General features: G+C 40.4%; 1 protein-coding gene across 5 annotated transcripts in view; it reads right to left on the reverse strand.

The window, feature by feature from the left end:
- Positions 1-21,272, reverse strand: part of itgb4 (integrin, beta 4) — a 40,583-nt gene extending 19,311 nt beyond the window's left edge. For 2 of the 5 annotated variants that reach the window (XM_031291113.2, XM_031291112.2), the window contains exons 1-12: positions 10,572-10,981; positions 8,170-8,252; positions 7,029-7,111; positions 4,442-4,543; positions 4,092-4,296; positions 3,913-4,009; positions 3,611-3,782; positions 1,624-1,887; positions 1,414-1,503; positions 1,195-1,317; positions 188-355; positions 3-79 (exon numbers count right to left, since the gene is read on the reverse strand). In XM_031291113.2, the coding sequence (XP_031146973.1) occupies positions 3-79; positions 188-355; positions 1,195-1,317; positions 1,414-1,503; positions 1,624-1,887; positions 3,611-3,782; positions 3,913-4,009; positions 4,092-4,296; positions 4,442-4,543; positions 7,029-7,111; positions 8,170-8,245 (1,457 nt within the window). In that variant the 5' untranslated portion in view covers positions 8,246-8,252; positions 10,572-10,981. Of the gene's footprint in view, positions 1-2; positions 80-187; positions 356-1,194; positions 1,318-1,413; positions 1,504-1,623; positions 1,888-3,610; positions 3,783-3,912; positions 4,010-4,091; positions 4,297-4,441; positions 4,544-7,028; positions 7,112-8,169; positions 8,253-10,571; positions 10,984-21,251 lie in introns of those variants that run through there. The other 3 variants (XM_035997457.1, XM_035997456.1, XM_035997458.1) reach the window with 3 other exon arrangements.
- Positions 21,273-21,514: the final 242 nt, after the last annotated feature.

The following is a 21,514-nucleotide window of genomic DNA, read 5'->3' on the forward strand; positions in this document are numbered from 1 at the left end:
ACCAGCCACCATAGCACTGACACTTCCCACACACCAGGTCTCCGTTGCCATAGCACCTGTCTGCTCTAGGGATGACAGACTGGAGAAAATGTAAAAAAGACACTGGGATGAATCTACCATAAAGACATGTGAGTAAGTGACTTTATCTTGATTTTGTGTGTGCTTTAGTCTTAATCAGCTTGTCTACCTTTTCACAGTCGCAGGTTGGACACAAAATCGAGGCCTTAACATTGACGGCAGCGTTAAAGGTTGTAGGTTTGACTCTCATTGTCCCCTGTTTTTCATCTGGATCCATCTGACAGACAGGCTGCTCATTGCTCATTCGCTGGGCTTTGAGCAGCATCTGGAACTTGCCCTGGATAACACACACAAGCACAAGCACAAACACACACACACACACACGAAATCAGAGCTTGTGTGTAGACAGTAAGCATTTAGCTGTATGAGTCTTAGCACTAATAGGAAACCAACAAGATAGGACAATATTCAACTTCTTGACTAAAACTAAAGAGCCTGTAGAAGCTGTCATAAAAAGTCAATTTTGATGATTTAGTCAATCATTAGTTACATTGGCCAACAATTTGTGGAAACTAATTATTAATTTAATGGCAGTATTGAATAGACAAGAATTAAAGTTTTGTAATTCAAATTTCTACTTTTCTCTAAATCCAACACACATTCCACATCTGCTTACTATTCCAAATGGTAATTGAGGCACTTGCTTCTTGTTTTTAGTAGATTTCCATTTGACATGTTAAGGGAGATAGCCTCTAATTTTGGTTAATAACTCAGAGTAATTTTTTTTTTTAAGATCATTTTTGGGGCATTTTAGGCCTTTATTATATAGGACAGCTGAAGATGTAAAAGGTGGGAAATAGGGGGAATGACATGCAGCAAAGGGTCATGTTTTTAACTTACTTAATTATTTATTTATTGTCGTCCCTTTTCCCTTTTGAATGCATAATGGCCAGAAACACAGAGTGAATTGTCAAGAGTTGCAATTCAAATTCTGAAAGTCCCAGTGTTTCCAATGAAAAATACATTTAAGAAAATGGCAAGAATTAATAAATTGGGTGGCAGCACAAAAAATCAACCTAAGTGAGGACTATCAGTTTCAAAAACCCAATACTGTCTTCTAAATCCATGTGCGTTTGTATGTTAAATCCATTGTTTCCATCTTGTTTTTCTTCTTACTATTGCTCCAGGTTGGAAATCAAAGGCCCCGAACTGTGCCACGCTTCCATTGGTGCTCAAGAACTGTGTCTCGAATGCCTTGGGTCTGTCCTCTGCACGGATGCTCATCTTAGAACGGATATTCTGTAAGGACATAGTAGAACATCCCATTTGACTCAATTGTCTACATAGTCTAACTACTCTCCTAGCTGATAATTATTAGAAGAGGTGATGTTTTACCTTGAAGGCATCGTCCATGAGTTGCAGAATATTGGAAGAGTCTTCTTGCAGCAGACCGACTTCAGCAATGGGGAAGTAATCTTTTAGTTTCTACACAGAGAAGCACACAATACAAAAAATAAATCCATGACCTAAATTCTGACCGAAATCTTGACACCACATTTCAGGAACCTAACTTCAAAGAAAGCTAAATAATTAAAGCCCACTAACCTCATAGTACGTGTAGGAGTGGGCGGTGACAGCAAAGATTGGGATGATATTGTGTTTGCCCAGCAGACGAACCAGTGTGGGTATTGAAGGGTAATCCTGGTTTATATCGTGTGTGTAATTGCCATCTGCGTTCAGGTGGCAGAGCTCGTCGTTGCGCTGCAGGATACCTGACAGCACGTTAGCACCATCAGACTCATAGTGGAAGGCTGACTCGGTGGAGAAAACCAGAAGATGGGTGCTGTGGGCACGCCAGCCGATCTTATCCTAGAGTAAGAATACCAATAAAATGGTTAGTAGAGAATAAGGATCTGTAGGTAAAAGATATTTAAAAGATGCAACTTTTGCTGAGCAAAAGCCATTGTGGCCAAAAGTAACAATTATTTTTATTGGCATATTGAATTTCCCTTCATTACCGGAACCGCAGGAGTTCTAACAGAAGCCCTGAGTCTCTGAGCGCCCTTCAGAAATCGTGCAATGAGGAGACTACAGTTCTCATGAAAGACTGCATTTCCTCACACGGGCTGCTTTGATGACAGCCACCATACCTTTAAGGGTTGACAAAGCCTTACCCCTGTCCAATTGATCCTGTAGGACTGACATGTAAGTGGGTCTGCGTGGTTTGTCCCACACCACAATTTAAACCCCTCCAACATTACGATTATGCAATCGTCATCAATTGTGGGATGTCCGAGAACCAGACCATGTGAGGCCAGTTCGGGAATATCAGAACTAAACACAGTTTCTCTATCAGAATACTCTGCAGCAGGGGAGGAAGAAGATAGGGTTGTGCCAATGGACGATATCATCGTTCATCGTGATGGCTGGCCGACATCACGATGGAGAGCCACCATCGTGATGCCACGCCCCCCACCCTGTCAGACACACACTAATATCCTAGTCGCGGGCGCTGAACACTTGCAGCTAGCAAAGACCCTTGCGTCGGGCTTTGCGCTCTGCAAGATAGTGCCCCTTAATTGGAACCTATTTGTGAAAAAGACCATCGCTTTGAGCAGACTGGATTGGCTGTAGTGATACATTCTCTCTCTCTCTCCCTGTCAGTTGTAGCTCGCTCTCTTCTAGTAACGTTGGACACAGCGGTCTCGAGCGAGAGAGAAAAAAGCGTTAACGTGGAACGCTATCACACTTTCCTTTCTCCCCTCACAAGTTTGTGGACACTACTGTGTGCGTGCATCAATAAGTAAGTCTGATGTCCTGCAGGATTTATGAATGTACGTTAGCAACAGTAGGCTAATTCACGAGGGTGCTATTTTATGTGTGAGCTAATATTGCGCATCTGTTCATGTGCGCTGCAAGAGTTATGTTTCTGTTTATTGAATGCGTTATTCAGTGCAAACATAACCGAGAATGTAGTTTAATCTCAGTCATGATGGTATATTAGGTTATTACTGTCGCTCTGTTGAAGGCAAACGTCCCACTGTACTGTAGTTACGCAGATCATGGACATCTGATTGACTTTACTGCACCGTAGTTAAGTGAAAGTAGGTCAAGTTGTAAAAAACTGCCCCTAGGGCAGCATTTACAGAGGGCATTTAAATGTATGTCTGATCGTTTCTATGTTAACTGTTAGCCCATAGTAGTAGAAACAAATATTTATGTAAAGACATATGAGATATAATAAAATAAAAAGTGCTTGGTCTGGTATCTTATACACCAGAGCGCTTGAGTATTTTATACAAGAAGGGCTGTAGCAGCAAAACAATTGAATGTATTGAATTGAGCAAATGTGCATTGTATTGCTTACAAATTCAACATTACGAATTCAACATTTCATATATAATAGGAAAATTGGTTTATCTTTCCTTTTAAAAGTTACATGGTCTGACCTCAACAGAGAATTAAAAGGCAAGTTTTAACCTTTGTTTTTTAAGAGAGGTATGGTTGATATTTTTGGGCCTGGGATTTAAACTGTTAAGTGTCTGGTCACAAGTCTAGTTTTGCCACCCAAATGTACGCAGAGCTTACTAACCCCACAAACTGCAGCCTGCAATATGGCATCAAAACCTCCTTCAGGAGCATCCAGGTTGCCAGATATTCTCTCCTTCTGGAGGTCCCTGGTGAAGGCATCCAAGTCGTTGGTCAGCTTGATGACATTTTTGAAAGAGAACGGAGGGTCGCTGTTGGGCCATGGCTGCTGAAGTCTGAGAAGGTGGAAGGAGGATGGACAAAATAGAAGAGAGAAATCGGAAATTGCATTTGCATTTGCATTAAACTACTGTATTTATGTGCTTAACTTTCTTCAATATGTTCATGTCACATTTTCTCACTTACTTGATGGGTCTCATGTCCGTCTGGGGCTCAATCACTTTGTCCACAAACTTTCCAAACCCAATGGTGTAGTCATCTGACAGCTGCTTAACCAATGAAGCTAGAGGATATACATTCACCATCAGTATCATCGCAACAACTCACTCGACATTAAAACATGTTACCAACACAAAGATGCTCACCCAGCTCTTTGCCCATGCTCTTCAAGTTGTCCAAATCGTCAGCCATGGAGTTGGAGAAGTCCATAAGAATATAGAGGTCAAGAGGGCCTTTGGTTGGAGCAAACACTTGCACATCCACCAGCTTCTCCTCTCCTGGCAGAAAGCTCATGCTCACCTGCTGTGGAGATACTTGAGACTGCTGAAGACTAATGTTGATTGCTTGCTTCTGAGCAGCAAGAGAAGCAATGGAAAGGAAGCACAAAAATTACTTCACACTTGATCTAAAACAAACATACATACATACATACATACATTTAATAATAATTAATCGTGGAATGATTGTAAGAGTAATGAGAGTGATGAAGACTTACCTTTTCTATCATCATACTGCTTTGAGCTGTGATTACAGCTGCAGCACTGCAGCCATAGTCAATTATATTCTTGTATAGGTCACAGCGAGGGCCATTAAAGGTCTGGGCAAACAGGACAATTGATTGGTGAGTATTACTTTCTAAACATTAACTTGCTGAGTCTTCATATAACAATATTTTTTGTTTTATGCAAATTATGAATTGATCCTGAAGATTAATTCTTGTGCACCTTGGAAATGCTAGCAAAAAGACCAGGAGATGCGGTCGAAAGCTTGAGTTTGATTTATTTTGTTAAACTAGTTTCATACCTAGGTTATGTTATGAAAACTGAGCCATCTCCATGACAAGTGAGCAAATTCCACCCACTGATGAAGACCACAACATGTAGCTGAAAGCTCCCAAAGAAGCTACTATGTTGACCTTGAGTTAAATTGTCAAATTATAAATTGGAATTCAGTGGTCTTGCTAATTGAATTATTGTTTATGAACATTTTAGATGTTAAAACATTTTATAAAGCAAATCATTTAGAATTTTCGGACAACGTCTGCACATGGGGCACAATGGGCACTAGAGCAAGATACGTAACTACCATCCAAGACTCAAAATACTAATCAAGTACATGGTATGCCAGGGCTGTAGTCAAGACCAACTTAATCAAGTCCAAGTCAAGTCCAAGACCAGGTCCATCGAGTCTGAGTCAAGTCCGAGTCCAAAGGCAGTTGTGACCAAGTCAAGACCGTCCAGAGTAAATCGAGTCCTTTGCAAAACCATAATAGGCAATAGTGTCTTTCCAATGCTAATATAGTGATTAAGGACTTAGGCTGAACAGAAATAATCTATATATAAACAAGATGGATATATCTTCTAACAACAAACTAATCAATGCAAATAATTTAGGTTTGAGGACCATTACAGATTTCTACAGATAGGCCTACGTTAAGTGCAATCCCGTAAAGGCACAGTATATGTAACTATTCCACATTAAAATGTCTAAAAATGACTAGACCTACGTTATATACTTTGTCAAGTTAAGTACTTAAATTATCCCAACACTGTTTAAACTAGGCCTGCACTATATGAGGGAAATCTGCGATGTGCAATAACATTGTTCAATATTGCGATGATGTCATGACCTGCGATAAATCAACAAATATTGAAGTGTGCATATTAGCTATGCATTTCCTATGTCAGCCTAGTTGTCTTTAAATTCTGATTCACCAATGTTTACAACAGCAAAGTCACTATATAAACTCATTAATATCTCCCTGGAAATTATCTAAAATGTCATTAAAATAAATAATACTACTGACATCAATATACTGAGTGAAGTTTAGAAAGAATGAAGAACACAGACATCAGTCAGTATCAGTCATTCATCCTGTCCTCTGTCCTCCCTCTGATGAGGTCCGATGACATCATTGGCGTTCATTATAATTAGCCATGTGAATTTGACGCTTAGGAAGGGGGGAGAGACTGGGGAGTCTCAGCCAAATGTTAAGATACATGGCAAAGTAAGAGCTTTTAGCTTGTCACATTTTGCTATTAGCTGAGCTAGCGTGCTTTGCTCGTGTAAAACCTAACGGCAGTGAATGAGATTGTGACAGAGCAGATTTAAATATCGCTTTCTACATGTTAATATTTGTTATACAGGTGTATTGATAAATTATTGGCTTTGCCAAGGTTTTATTGCATTTACTTGCAGTAATGATAAGTTGTCTCCACCGCAGCCTCACTGATCTGCTGGGCTAACTTCGCTCTGCGTGTGTATGTTTGTGTATATTGGCGTTTTTCCATTACATGGTACCTGCTCGACTCACCTCGACTCTACTCGCCTCGACTCGACTCGGCACACTGTGTGTCCGTTTTCCATTGCAGATTTTAGTACCGCCTCAGCGTGGCTGGTCGTCTTGCCGGCTCAACGCACACACCAGCGCACAAGTATAAACATCAGGCCACTTGAGCTTGTTTTACAGTTCTGTGGAGGCTCCACACAGAGCTTTCGCCGTAGCCTATGTAATATGTGGCCTGATGTATACATTTGTCAGCTGGTGTGTGCTTCGAGCCAGCATGTGTGTGTACGTAGGATACGGCGAAAGCTCTGCCTGGACTGGAGCCTCCGCAGAAGGGTTAGAAAGGTTTTTTTTTTAAAAAGTACATGTTAGCAGGTACCAGGTACTTTTTTTCGTAATGGAAAACCAAAAAAGGCGAGTAGAGTCGAGGCGAGTCGAGCAGGTACCATGTAATGGAAAAGCGCCATTAGTTTGTGAAGGAGCTCAGTGTCTACAGGAAAATTGCCGCAATGGCAAAGAGGAAGAGGCGGAAGGATTTTTTTTAACGTATCATGTTGGTAGAATCAGGCAATGTTCAGTACAACTGATCCCGAATCAGCAGCCAGGAACAACTTGGACTTGTTCTCAATAGCTGTGAAGCGCAAGGACCGGACTCGAGTAGGCCTACTACAGCCCTGTGGTATGCTAAAAAAAGACAGCATTTCTCCCTGAGGAATGCCACAGCCCTAATGATTTATCTCAGGATTGACTGATTTGAATCCAGTTCTTTTATACTCCTGCTGTTTTGTGCTCTCACCTCATCAGGGCAGTATGCACAGCCTTTCCCCGACTGCAGGCATTCTGAACAGGTCTTGGCCCTGGAAGCGAAGCAGTAGTTCTCTGTAGGGGGGGGTTTCAGAGTCCAGAGAGGCAACAAAGTGAGAATCAAACCCATGAAGCATAGCTAGAATACCTGTGGTAACACTAAACAGACTTTGGCACAGCATCTTATTTTCTCCTGTGTTCCAAAAGAAACCAATGCTGAAAGCAACAGCTTCCTAACAGTGACACAGTAGTAAACAAAAAGGTAGATAAAATAAAAAAATTAATAAAAAGGCACTGATCTTCGTAGGATAAATCTTTACAAATACAAAAAATATCATATACTGTACATACTGTAGCCATCAGTAGTATATATTATACAGTATGCCGTACACACATCAGTCTAAAAAAGTGAGTTAACTTTACTAAGTTTAGGACTGCATCTAAATATTACTATAATCTTTAATGATTATGTATTATATTATATCATATTATATTATATTTCTGATTCATGAATTAATATTTATTCTATATAATGACAGACATTAATGAGAAAATTGATTAACAATCTCCCCAGGGCCAAGGGGAAGTTTTCAAATACAGTAGCTCGATTTTATCCGATCCACAGTTAAAGCTTTAGTGCGTAACTTTTGGATATTAATGAACGTCCGTTACATTCAAGCCGTTGCCAAATGAGTTGCTTCAAAGCTAATCAAGACTATCAGCTCCACACAACTCTCTCTGTATTTTGCAGTATGACTATGTTCAGAAGATTGTGGCGTCTTGGCAGTAATGGCAACTTTGTTGTCATTACTTAGAATTCCTCATGGGGGAGACAGAAACTACGCACTATAGCTTTAAAACCCCCAAAATATTAAATCAGGAAAACTATCAAAACAGAGGCTTGAAACAGAGACTGTCAGGAAATTTCCCTGATAAATGACTTAGACAAATAATAGTTGATTCATTACTGTAAACTACCCTCCTGACATTGATGGGAAGTCTATAAAACTAAAAACATGTTGTGATTCATGGCCAACTATCCTATTGAGGCTACTACTTGCATACAAAATAGCATGTCAATAAGTAACTTGTAGTGAAATAAAATTATGAGATATGAGCCTGGGCTTCCTCACCTTCAGCATAACAGCAGGTTAACAGGACGGCTAGAAGCCCAAGCCCCACTGAGAGATGTAACGTCCATCTCCCCATTTCCTTCCTGCAAACAAACAAATACATTCATGCACATGTACAGTACGACTATAATTCACTGTTGCAGAGAGGGAGCAAAAAGGCAGAGAGAAAGACTTTTCTCCCCCAGTGATATCTCTGTAGACTAATGTGTAACTTGAACCACCTGTACTTTCCCTCAGTCAAGCCCTGGAGAAAGTGAACAGGACCACTCCCCTTAGCTTCACCTCAGTTTGTGAAAAGAGCTGAAGAACAGAAAGACGTTGTACTTTCAGAAAATAACCTTACAAGCAGCCTTTTTAAACATTTTTCCTCTTCAATAATTGAATCCTATTCTAAAAATGATATAAACATTCTTTTTATACCTGAATATAGGCATATATAGTGACCTACATACAATTTTAAAGGGCCTGTTCACCCAAATTACACATAACATAATTATGTAATTCTCGCTCACCTCTAGCCAAATCTAGCCATGTGGATAGTTTTGGTGCTTACAGTTTTGAGATATTTATCTCTGAGATTTTAGCCTACACCCCAATACAGTTCAGGTAAATGGAAACGTAGTTGTCCGCTGAAAACGCTGTCGACAGATTTCTTTGAAACTACTTTCAACAGAGAAAATAGTCACTTTGAAAACAGTTGACATTAAGGTCCGTTGATTATGCAGTAATGGGGTCTCTGATTGTGGAAAGCACGACACACGAAAATCCAATCACCTTTATTATATTGGGGTGAAAGCAGAAGTCTCAAAGACAGATATCTTAAAATCTGGAATAAAAAAGACGGCTAAGTAATTCCTTTCATACAGTTTTAAATTGGTGTACCATCTGCTATTGGCATATAGCTAATTTCATAGACTAACCATAAAGTGCCTGTTGAGGCATGATAAAATGTGAAAAATGACGACAGGAAGGGACCAATACAGGGTGGGACCTGGAAATATTCCGGGCAGCATGCTGTGTAGACTCTCAACAAAAAAAAAACACATCATAATTTTATACTGGAATCTCAGATAGAGAACAATCTGATAGACAGGAAGCTGCAGAAATGATCTTCACTAAAGACAGGCGGTGGAGAGTGAACAAAGGGCACTATGTCGCATGAAATGTCTCAGTAATTGTCTCAGTGGGTAGATAACTGAATATGTGCCACCCCAGTGCACAAGAAAATGATGATTTGTGTTCTGAAGATTTACAACTCCAAGGAGGAATTTCTCCTTGAGGCGAGAGAAAGGCCAGTCCAAGTTAAAAAACAGTCTGAAAACACATGGGAAAGGCACCTTAGCACCTCGCTGTGAACTGGAGCTGACTACAGGTGTTGTGTGCATGCGTGTGTGAGTTCATGGAATGCGGTGTCACATAAATCACTGACCGAGATGGGTCAGGTAAAAAACAAAAACAGAACAGACCGGCTGCTGTCTTACAAACTTGACCATCAGTCACAGAATATGAGCTGAGTAGAGAAAAGTACTTTGTATTTTTTTACCTCTTTTTTTTACAAGATCATAGGCACGCAGGCGTTTATGACACTCACAATGAACTGGGAGACCCAAATTACAGTTTCCAAGAGACAGAAAATAGAAGTGAGTCATTCATGCTGCTTTTTCTTTGGTCTGAATGACTCCGTGGCACAAAAAGAGGGGACATTTTTCCTGAATTCAAAGCTGTAGTTGTTGTCATACAGACACCAACATGCCTGCCAGGCGAACATACCACCACTGGGTGTGGGGCTGACTCCCGCCATGATATCATCCATAAGGGGTGGACAGGTTTAGGGGTCATGCTCGGGGACCTTCCTTTGACAGTAAGCTAAATCACAACTACACACACCTTGAAAAACCCAGCCTTTGAAGCTATCACTACATTCCACCTAAAAAACACAAATAACACAAAGCAAACTACCGGTAATACAGCAGGGCTTAATAATATTATGTCTAAATAAGTAGACACCTGCATATTTGATTACATAAACACCATTTCTCTACTGTTTGTTCTGGTCCACTTTCTTTCACCTGTGTTGCATTGTAATCGGTGCTATGATGTTGGCAACCATGCAGAATTAAAAAAAAAAAGATTCAAGAAAAAGTAAGCACTGACCTAAATCAAAATCTGTCCAGAGCTTAGTCTTTAGTTAATGCAATTCTAAAACCACATGGTGAGATATAAAGTTACATAACGCACACTTTACATTACATATACGCCATTCACCTTGCTCAAAATGTGAACCAGCAGAATAATCAGTCAGTTTTGCAAGGCTGAGAAGAAGATATTTAAGGTGAAGGGCATTGGAAATAATGGATTAGGAAAGGGATGACTGGATACAAAGAGATTACTGATCAACAAACCTCTTATTGCGCTCTCGCCCAGTCCAAGTCCAAAAGTCCAACAATAAATAAGAAAAAAACTAATTCCTTTTTGCTTTGTTTGACCCAAGAGTTTGGGAAAAGTTTGTATCCACCTATAAAACGAACAGAAAAACGTCTTCTCTGAATCCTTGTGTCCAAGTTCAAAGTTCCAAAAAGAGAAGGACAGATTTCCAGTCTTTTGTTTCTTCCCTCCTGTACAGTCCGATTTGGTCAAATATTGACTTATTTGTCCTTAAACTCAGCTGACTTGTGTGTGTGTGTGTGTGTGTGTCTCTGTGTGTGTGCAGGATTTTTTAAGTGTGTACGGGAGAGATATGAGAGACAGTGAGACTCACAGCAACCGAGTGACTATGACTGTGTGCTGTGACTTGATCCCTCCTTTACTAGCTTCTGCGCACACACACACACACACACACACACACACAAACACACCCACACACACTCTCTCTCTCTCTCACACACACACACACACACACACACACACACACACACACACACACACTCTCTCTCCAATCCCTATCCAGGTGAGTGGCTGTGACGGAGAGGGTTAACTCCCTTCCTGTACCTCTATCTCTTCCCCCCCCTTTTAGAAGTTAAAAGCTCCACACCTCTGTGTGTCAAGGCCCCCTCCCTGCTGCATTCCTCCCCAACAGGAGTTCACCTGTGTGGGCTTGAGACTGGGAAAGCAGGCCCCGCCTTCCATGGCCTCCTCCCAGCTCTTGGGAGTGGCACACAGAGCAGAACACTGCCTGCAGGCTATGGGAAACGGCTTTGGGACTCTTGTGTTTACACAATTGAGTGCTCATACTACCGGGAACATTTTCTATTTGTCAGCTATTTGATATGAACATTATGATTGCCACATATCTTGTCTCCCTGTTCTGAAGGTAAAGCCACTTTCTTTGCTCTGTAAATAGACTGCTATTACCGTATATAGCGTTTTTTAGTCTTAACGAGTACTTAAAACACTACAGGCACCATTCACCATTCACACACACATTCATACACTGGTGGCCGAGGCTGCCATACAAGGTGCTAATCAGATAAACATTCATGCACATTCACAGAACGATAGTGCAGCAACTCATGGTTCAGTGTCTTGCCACAAAGACACATTTCAACATGTAGACTGCAGAGGCCAGGGATTGAATCACCGACCTTGCGATTGGTAGACGCCCGCTCTACCACCTAAGTAGAAGATGTGAGGTTCCAGTTTGAGATTTTGCATTCCTGAGCAAAGGGACCAGCATGGCACACTGACCCTGACACTCAGTCCTAGTGCTTACTGTTTTTAATAGCGCTGCACAATATATCGTTTTTTTTTTATTGCCATCGTAATATCAAAGGGGGTAATATTGGTCCAACACTCACCCTGGCAGATGCAGAGAAGCTTGTCCATGCCTTTGTCTCCTCCAGGCTGGACTACTGTAATGCACTCCTCATTGGGATCTCTGGCAAAAGCATCTAGAGGTTACAATACATCCAGAACAGTGCTGCCAGGATCCTGATGAGGGTGCGCAAGCACGATCACATCACCCCCATCCTGAAATCTCTTCACTGGCTCCCTATCCCACTCAGAATAGAATATAAGGTCTCCCTCCTCACCCACCAGTGCCTTCATGGACATGCCCCCCTTTACCTACAGGAACTCCTCACCCGCCAGACCTCCTCACGCACCCTCCGGTCTGCATCCACAAACACCCTCCAATCCCCAGAACCAAGCTCTGCAGCATGGGTGATAGGGCCTTTTCATCTGCTGCTCCGAGGCTGTGGAACACCCTCCGTGAAAACCTAAGGGCCCCACAATCTACGGATGTTTTTAAACGAAACCTCAAAACATATCTTTTCAAGAAAGCTTTTTACTAAATGGATTTTATAGGTTTTCCTCTTAACTATTTTTAATAACCTTGATATTTATATTTTTTATTAAATTGCATTATTTATGCTCTGTAGCACTTTGAGATTGCTGAAATGTAAAGTGCAATACAAATAAAATGTATTATTATTATTATTATTAATATACATATTGCGAAAGGCTGCGACATATCGTGATAGTCAGAGATTTTTTTGTGTTAGTTAAAAGAAAACATCAGTAGAAAACTGCACTTTATGATTCTTTCGTTCTTTTTTTAGTGGTGCATTTTATATTCAATTCAATGTTCAATTTGTTCAATAAAAGAATGTTGGAAATTATTTCCTTTCGTTTGTTTTAAATTCAACAAGCAATTTGTTGTATTTTAGCAAAATAATGAAAGCAGCAGAAATGCAGACCTGAGTACACTTTAATATTTGTTTATTTATCGCAAGTAATATCGTTATCGCGATATTCAACATTATTGCATATCGCATATTTCTACATATGCAGCCCCAGTTTTAATTGGGTTTCTACAGCCTTTTACAAAGGAGCCTTCACAGCTACAGTGGACTAAATTGTGGAGACCAGCCACCATGAGTCCTGTCAACGTGGCCCTGAGAAAGATACTGAACCCCTAAAGTAATTCCCAAACTGTAAACATTCAGTTGGTGTGATATGTATTTTAATACAGTATAGCATAAGGAATTACACAAATAAGCCCAAAACCAGCATTATTTCTTCTTATTCCCATTTGTCTCAACAGTTGAGTTGGTGAATCATTTGCAGTTTCCCTCTGGCATTGATAACTGCTATTGTGAAACGTATTCATTTATCCACAGAATGAGTATACTACAAACATATGGCCTTCCTGACAGAGACAGTTTTGTCATATTTTGGCTTCTTAGAGCCGATACTCATAGTTATGCAGATAATACACAGATCTTCATCACTCACCAGTGGTATCAGACCTGTTAATAAATTAATTCAGTGCATTGCTTATACAGTATAAACCTGTGGATGATACCAAATGTTCTAAAGAATTCACAAAACACAGGTTATAATTACTATACCAAATCAAGTTTTAACTCCTTATAATTACTTCATCTTATTACTTCTTCTTAGTTTATACTGTGCTCACTTGGTACATATTCCTTAATAAAGTTGCATTTAATGAAATTAGCAGAAACTCATTTACACACCTTACAACACCACAGGGCAAGATGTTGTGTTGATTGGTCTTTTAATCACTTAACAAACTATTGCCTTTTACATCTCTACATTCCTTCAAAACTCACCTTTTTAATTTTGGACCAGGGATCTCTAGACATGTCAGGGTTCACATAAATTATCACACTGATTTTAATTTGTTTCACATTGTTTCCTACTAGTTAATCATCTTTTCGAATCTAGCCTTTTCCTGTAACTTTTTTATTGTGTGATCGACTTCTTTGTGTTGCATTCTTGAAGGAAGTAGTAGGAGTTCCAGATAGGGCCAGTGTCAGTGTAAGCGGTATTGTTTATTTCTCTGGAAAGGCCTTTCCTCTTGTCTCCAGCAGACCACACATCAGATGTTAAAGGTTATTCTCAATCCCTGTCGCTGCACTACACCCTCATAACTAGACTCACAAAGACTCAGGTCAGTATCCATGGTGAACCTGTGACACAGATCTGGGATTTAAGACATGAATCAGAGGAGAAAACAGCCTTTTCCTATATACATACCACACTGGTCATTCTGAACGCTGACATACACAGTCATGCTCCTAGCAACCAGATCTGATTTGATACAATGGCTAACTTCTCTCAAGGAAAACAAAACCTCTGCAGAAACAACTCTTCCCCTCTTTCTGGCTTTCTTGGCTGACGCTTTTTGCAGTGATGCCAGTCTAAACAGCCCTTTCACATGTCAGAGGAGGAGCTGAGAGGGAGTGGCCCACCTACTGTATCATTTTTGTAATTTGTGCAAGGGTTCCCTGAGTTCGAGAAATAAAGCTTTAAACTTTTCAGGCTAAACACAGGTAATGACTCCCAGCAGTTACTGGAGTATGGAAAGAGGCACATATATGTTATGCCTATTGTAAATGTGAATAAGATAATAAAATCTCCTGTACTTTATACTTCTATAAATTGCATCCAACCTGACGTCCAGCGACAACCCTACGTCCAACGACGGGGCATCCAACTTGACATCCAGCAACGGAGCCGCCAACCTGATATCCAGCGACGGGGCCGCCAACCTGACGTCCAGCGACAACCTGACGTCCATTGACAACCTGACGTCCAGCAACGGGCCCGCCAACCTGACATCCAGCGCCAACCTGACGTCCAGCGCCAACCTGATGTCCAGCGACAACGCGACATCCAGCGACAACCTGGCAGCCAACCTGACAGCCAGCGACAACCTGGCAGCCAACCTGACGTCCAGTGACAACCTGACGTCCAGCGACAACCTGACAACCAACCTGACGTCCAGCGACAACCTGGCCGCCAACCTGACATCCACTGACAACCTGACGTCCAGCAACAACCTGGCAGCCAACCTGGCAACAAATACTTTGTTACTGTACTCAAGTAGATTTTTCAGATATTTTTACTTTACTATTTATTTTTACTTTTTACTTTTACTCCTTACATTTTAACACGAATATCAGTACTTTCTACTCCTTACATTTTACAAAATTGGCTCGTTACTTTAGTTTCAAATAATTTCAATGTTGTTACCGTTATTATTTTGGATGGGAATATAGGTTGCACTTGACGCACCACTACAAGACGATTCGACAGATTTGGCAGCATTCATTCGCGGCAAATCATTGCGGCTTGATGGCGGTAACGTTAGCACATAGTAGTATGGATGGCGACATGATTGAAAATGAAGAAAACAGAGATCCCAGAGAAAAAAAAAGAGAAACTGGATCTGTGAATTCTCACAGAATCACAATTGAATTCATATCTTGCTACTCAGTCAGAATCTTACTAACCTGGAGTCCCAGTCTCTGTCACAATAATCATTTATGTGATGTTTTAGGCATATTGGCAGACATCCATTTAAAATGTAGGCAATGGCATATAAAGAGCCTTTTTTCCATGTCCTCTCAGCTTGCACTCTAGTAACATTTGTGTGGTCCAGGTAGCTTTGCATAAAAAAATGGTTGTCATTCGCAAGGCTACTTTTACTTTTATACTTAGTAAGTAAATTTCCAAGCCTGTAGCCTACTTTGTTACTTTTACTTGATTAAAGAAGTTAAATACTTTTACCAGAGTATTTTTAACACAAGTATCTGTACTTCTACTTGAGTACGGGAAGTGAGTACTTTTGCCATCTCTGTTTTTGGATACAGAGGGAAAGGCCGACAAGAATGCCTTCACTTTCAGCTCCTCTTTGCTTACATTAAATGAAGTCCAGTCTGTGCCCAACTCCTCGCCAATTTACATGACAAAAACTGCACTTTTTGGACCATTGAGTTCATTCAGTGCCTAATGGCGCCTCCTTTTTTTTTTCAATGAATCCGCCAGTGTAGCACAGAGGACACCGGCGACACACAGGGTGAAAAGTGAAACCTTTTTTGAGTATTCAGACAGTGTTGCATATGACAATAACGATGAAAACACAACAGTTCCCTGTATTTTAAACGGGAAAAGAATGTTATGCCAACTATTTATAATTGTCCCCATAAAAACACGAGAGTAACCCTATTACATATTTTACTAGGCAACAGAATGCTATGCTAAATATATATAGCTTTCTTTCATATACAGACAAACAACTGCAGGAATAATTAAGAATATGTTCATATTTTGTTCATATTTCATAAGTCTTGCGTAAACACCTACTGAGTCAAATCTGCGTGACGACAGCTGAGTGATAGAGAGTTGTTGAGGTGAAAGTTGTGACCTGCTCAGTACAAGTTGTACTTTGCAGGTAAGCCCACGAGACACACCCAAAGTGTGTGCGCACTCACTCTGCGGATCTCATAACTGTGAATCATCCCGATAAGATTCCATTCGATGTGTCCGTTGTACAGCACTGAGTTTACACTCTTTATCACACCTTATGGGGTTTTAATGTTTAATGTTAGTGAGTAAATCTACTGAAATGGCCACCATACCATAACAGAGGAGTGTGATGCGTAAGATGAGAATGCAGAGGTTTAGTCACGTATGACATGGCTGTAAAGAAACAATGGGTATCTATACATCTTTGCTAAGCGCAAACCAGTACAGAAGGTATCAATAAATTGTTGGGGAGGGTCATCCCTTTTTTCCATATCATTTTGGAGGGTCATCCAAAATGTATTGCTGGTGAAGGGAGGGTCAGGTCTATTTTGGTTAAAGATCCCAAAACTCCTCTGGTGGCCCCTAAAATAAATAACGAACAGTCCCTTAGACCAAAGATTCGCTCAGCTCGACTCAAACCAGCTGATGGTGTGGCTGTGACTCAGCTGTTCAAGTCGCATAGGCTGGTTTTAGAACGTAAGGGACATCATCGTGTAAAGTCGGCTACAAACTATAGAAATAAAACTATCCATAATCCATTTTATTTCTGTTACTGTTAACTGGTCGAAATGGCAGATAGACGGAAGCTCTACGTGCGCCCGAAAGCACTACAGTCGAGCGAGCTAGACAGTGACTGAAGAGAGCGAGCAGCGTTAGAACAAAGCTGTGAATCAGAGAAATAAAACGTGTTTCCGCTGATTCATCACTAGAAATGTAACTGTAGCACGCATCTCACTATCACTAACGTTATCCACATTCATATTTAGACGCAACAAATGATTTATCCAGCTACAAAAAGCCTGGAAGTCTGGAGATAGAATGGCAGTAGCTACAAAGAGTTGTTCCATTGGAGAAAATATTACTCTTTTGCCATTGTCTTCCATAACGACCCAACACGAGTGATCAGACACCCCTATCGGCTCGATGACAATTGACATTGTAAACCCTTACAAATGATTGTTAAAAAAGTATGTATATAACTGAGATTTGGTTAGGTGTAGGCACAAAAACTACTTGTTAAAAACACCCTGTGGAATTATTAAAAACAAACATTTACATTAAGTGTTTCTTATCAAAATGCATTGTGTACATCCAGTCTAACAAACTTGCATGTCCTTCCTATTAAAGCATTTGCAAAGCCAATTTGTTTTTTCAATAGTTTGTTTTCATCTTCATTTGGTTGCTAGCAGTCTTCTTCTTCATTGCCTGCTTCTTTGCCGCCACCATTATAGGAGTGCCCATATAACCGACTAATTATTTCATCTCTAAAACCAATGTTGACTGTTAGTAGGAAAAGGAAAGTGAACAGAGGTAACCCCTGTACCTCCTTCCTATGAGGTTTTTCTGTGCTGTTACGATGGCACGTTACTTATCCATTTGCTTCTGACAGACAAGAGTCATAAAACACACGGTAACTTAAGGTCTGTGTCAGGTAAACGTAAAGGCCGTTTTAGGCATTTGAACAAACGGCCAATGCTGTCGTTTTGCGCCGGGCAAAGTTAAGGCTCACTGAAGGCTCACTGAAGGCCTGAGCTCACAGGTTCTGGCTGTCAATGGGATGTTGACCTCAAGTTTGGGCCTCGCAAAATGCATTTTCGAAACTGTTCATAAAGGGGATATGTTCCAGAAAATTGCCTGTAACAAACATATTCTAAGCATACATGTGTCTCTGTTCATCCATGACCTTAGGGCAGGGATATCCAAGCTGTTCTGGTGAAGGTGAATCATAAGTTGTTCATCTAATAGGTGCAGGAGTGTCAGCCCAGGAATACTTTGTAACTTGGTTTTGAAAAGTGCTATACATAAAAGTTATTATTAAACACCCTTGGGCAACCCAGCCAGGGTTGATCTGACCCTGATTTGTGTTCCAGCAGCACTGCCCATGGCCTCCTGATCTGTAGCCATCTCAAGGCCCTTTCAGCAGCCTCTATGGTGGATTTTAGTGCTTTTACTTCGCAGCCCCAGGGATGTCAAGATGTATGTAGACTCTGCAGAGTAAACAGCCTGCAAAGCCTGTGTGTGTGTGTGTGTGTGTGTGTGTGTGTGTGTGTGTGTGTGTGTGTGTGTGTGTGTGTGTGTGTGTGTGTGTGTGTGTGTGTGTGTGTGTGTGCGTCTTGCTTTTGGGATGCGGATTCCAACGTGTGTTTAATTAATGCTACATTGACCATACAATGTGGGGTATAGAAGTTTGTGTAGAGCTGAAGTTCTTTTGGCACAATGTAGTTAATTAAGTTTTACGCTCTTGAGATGGAATTCCAACAGACTTATATATTAAAGCTACATTTGGGGGGCCGAACATAACATTTCTTAAGAGCAATTTTTGAGGGGGACAATAATACAGCCCAAATTGTACTTGTATAGGATTTATGTGGTTTTAAAACTTTAATAAGTAGGCTGGCAAGGCTATTTTAGCACTTTAAAACGATGAAGTGATTCTTTTCTCCAATATATGCTAAACTGAAAACCCTGAAAAAACCCCATAGCTGGCAATCTAGCTAACTAGCTGGCTGGCCACTAAATTGGTAATATGTAACAACCTGATGTTTTATTCACACACTCTTGCACAGTGACAACTTTACTTCGGCTCAATTTCAGTAACCAGTGTAATTAGCATATTGATTAACTACAAGCTAGGTAATGTTATCGTAATAGAACGGAAAACTGCATAATTAAATTTTTTTAAATGTTAACAGCATTTTTTTTCTTTCAGTACAACTGGAAACCAATCAAGTGGAATCTGAGGCATCATTATGCCACCTGAACGAACCTAAAAAGCTCAAAAGAGAAACCTCTATCAACCCAGCAGCGGGGCAGCCAACCTGACGTCCAGCAACAACGTGATGTCCAGCAACAATCTGGCCGCCAACCTGGCTGCCAATCTGACGTCCAGCGCCAACCTGGCTGCCAACCTGACATCCAGCACCAACCTGGCTGCCAACCGACGTCCAGCGACAACGCGACGTCCAGCAACAATCTGGCCGCCAACCTGACGTCCGCCAAGAAATGGGTGTGAGGAACCATGCAACCAAATTGACATTTGTTTCTGGTTGTAATTGCTTATTCAAATAAAACCAACTGATTTTATGTTTCCTTATTTCTGATAAATTACAATCAATGTGAATATAACATCATCATGGAAGCTGGCAGTGCTCCTCAGGGCTTCTTCTAGGTGGAAAAACTCTGGATGTTTGTCCTTTAGCCACAGAAGGGAGCCTTTTCAGGCAAGCCTCATGAATGCTGCATAGACATGCTTGTCCAGCCTGAGAAGCTCTGTATTTTCTGTGATTCATCACACCAGTTACCAAGCCTTTAGTGATAACACCAGACTCCACACAGAGGTCCTTCAAACTTGCAACTTGGAATAATTTCCCCAGAATGGAAAGTAGATTGCAAATGGTGTGAAACATGCATATCCTGATGACCATATATAATTTACTTACCATCACGGTTCACTGTTCAAGTTAGCATAACTTGTATATTTAAACAAGTATCAGAAAACTTTCAGTGCAAAAAAAATAATTATTTATGTAAGTAATCAACTGGGGAAGTTTCATGCATTTTAAAATACACATCTTTAAAGGCTGTGTTCTCAAAATGAGTTTCTCAGACTGAGCCAGAAATCTTCACTTCATCAGCACTTACCACTTTCATTCCTCTCTATATTCTAAAGCTTTTTACAGGGCTTTGTTCACACATTATACAACATTGTATACCTAAAAACATGATTGATTTTTTTTTTGTGGCAATAACAGTTTATACTGATTTCTTGAGTAATGAAAAGATATCCTAAATTCCCTCTGTAAAAACGTTTGACTAACATGTCAACAAAATGAAACAATTTTCAACCTGGCTTTATCCAATGTTCACATTTCTTTTCTGGACATTTATGCAAATTAGCACACATTTAACAATAGTGCCTCATTTGCATATTTAAACATATTTATGAAAACTTGTAATACAAAAAAGTATTGTCTTATTGGACAACAGTCTACATCGCTCTGAAAGCTCTGCAGAAAGTGGTTCCTACCCCAGATAGCAAAATATGATTGAATCAACAGTAAATTACTGCCAGGCAGAAATATGCCTGACGTTGAAATCAAAGTGAAAGCGCTCATTATGTTTAATGTTGAATAAACGTTTAATTTTAATCCTGACTTGACCTGACTTAAAAATTTGTAGGGGAAGTTGGCAGTAGGCACATTGAGACACTACTGATTAAATGTTAGTATTTCAGTGTTGAAAGCATGACCCTTATACATTGTGAATTCAATGGCATTGTTTTCAACATATAAACTCTGTGACTGCTGTAAAAATGTTTATTGAAAGTTTTATTTCCAACCGCAACTTTTCTGAACTCTATGTTGAATTAACAACTTTCTTTTTACCTTATTGCTGTAGGCTACCAAATAACCCAATTATGGTATTCTTAACTCTCTCCTAAACTCAGGATAAACTTTATTGAATGTAGAAAGTGAAATTATATCGTTCATTGACCACCAAAACACAGACTACATAGCCTACAGTAAAGCCACCAGTTATCACGGCTGTCGCATATTTTGCATTTATCTCATTAACTGTCTGTCCTTTGCATACATGCTAATAAGGGTTCAAAATCAACTTTTTCGTCCACCAGCCAAACGCTAGAGAATGCTTACATTTTTACCAGGCACTCAATAGATTAACCGTTGTTTTTTTGGCTGGTGAGTGAAGCAAATCTACCAGCCACTTGCGTATTTTACCAGCATTTGGCTAGTGAATGGTGCTAATTAGGAAGCCTGATGCTAATTATAACGTAAGACGTCACTTACTGTAAACAAGAGGCTGTTGCGGTGAACTGGACTCATTAGCGGGAAAGACGGTCGACACGCAGGCTGTTGGGAAACCAAAACAAAAAAAAGTGTATTTGGATACAGAGGGAAAGGCCGACAAGAATGCCTTCACTTTCAGCTCCTCTTTGCTCACATTAAACGAAGTCCAGTCTGTGCCCAACTCCTCGCTAATTTACATGACAAAAACTGCACTTTTTGGACTAGTGAGTTCATTCAGTGCCTAATGGCGTTTCCTTTTTTTC

The sequence above is a fragment of the Sander lucioperca genome, chromosome 22 (genome assembly GCF_008315115.2).
Source record: "Sander lucioperca isolate FBNREF2018 chromosome 22, SLUC_FBN_1.2, whole genome shotgun sequence".
Classification (NCBI taxonomy): Eukaryota; Metazoa; Chordata; class Actinopteri; order Perciformes; family Percidae; genus Sander; species Sander lucioperca.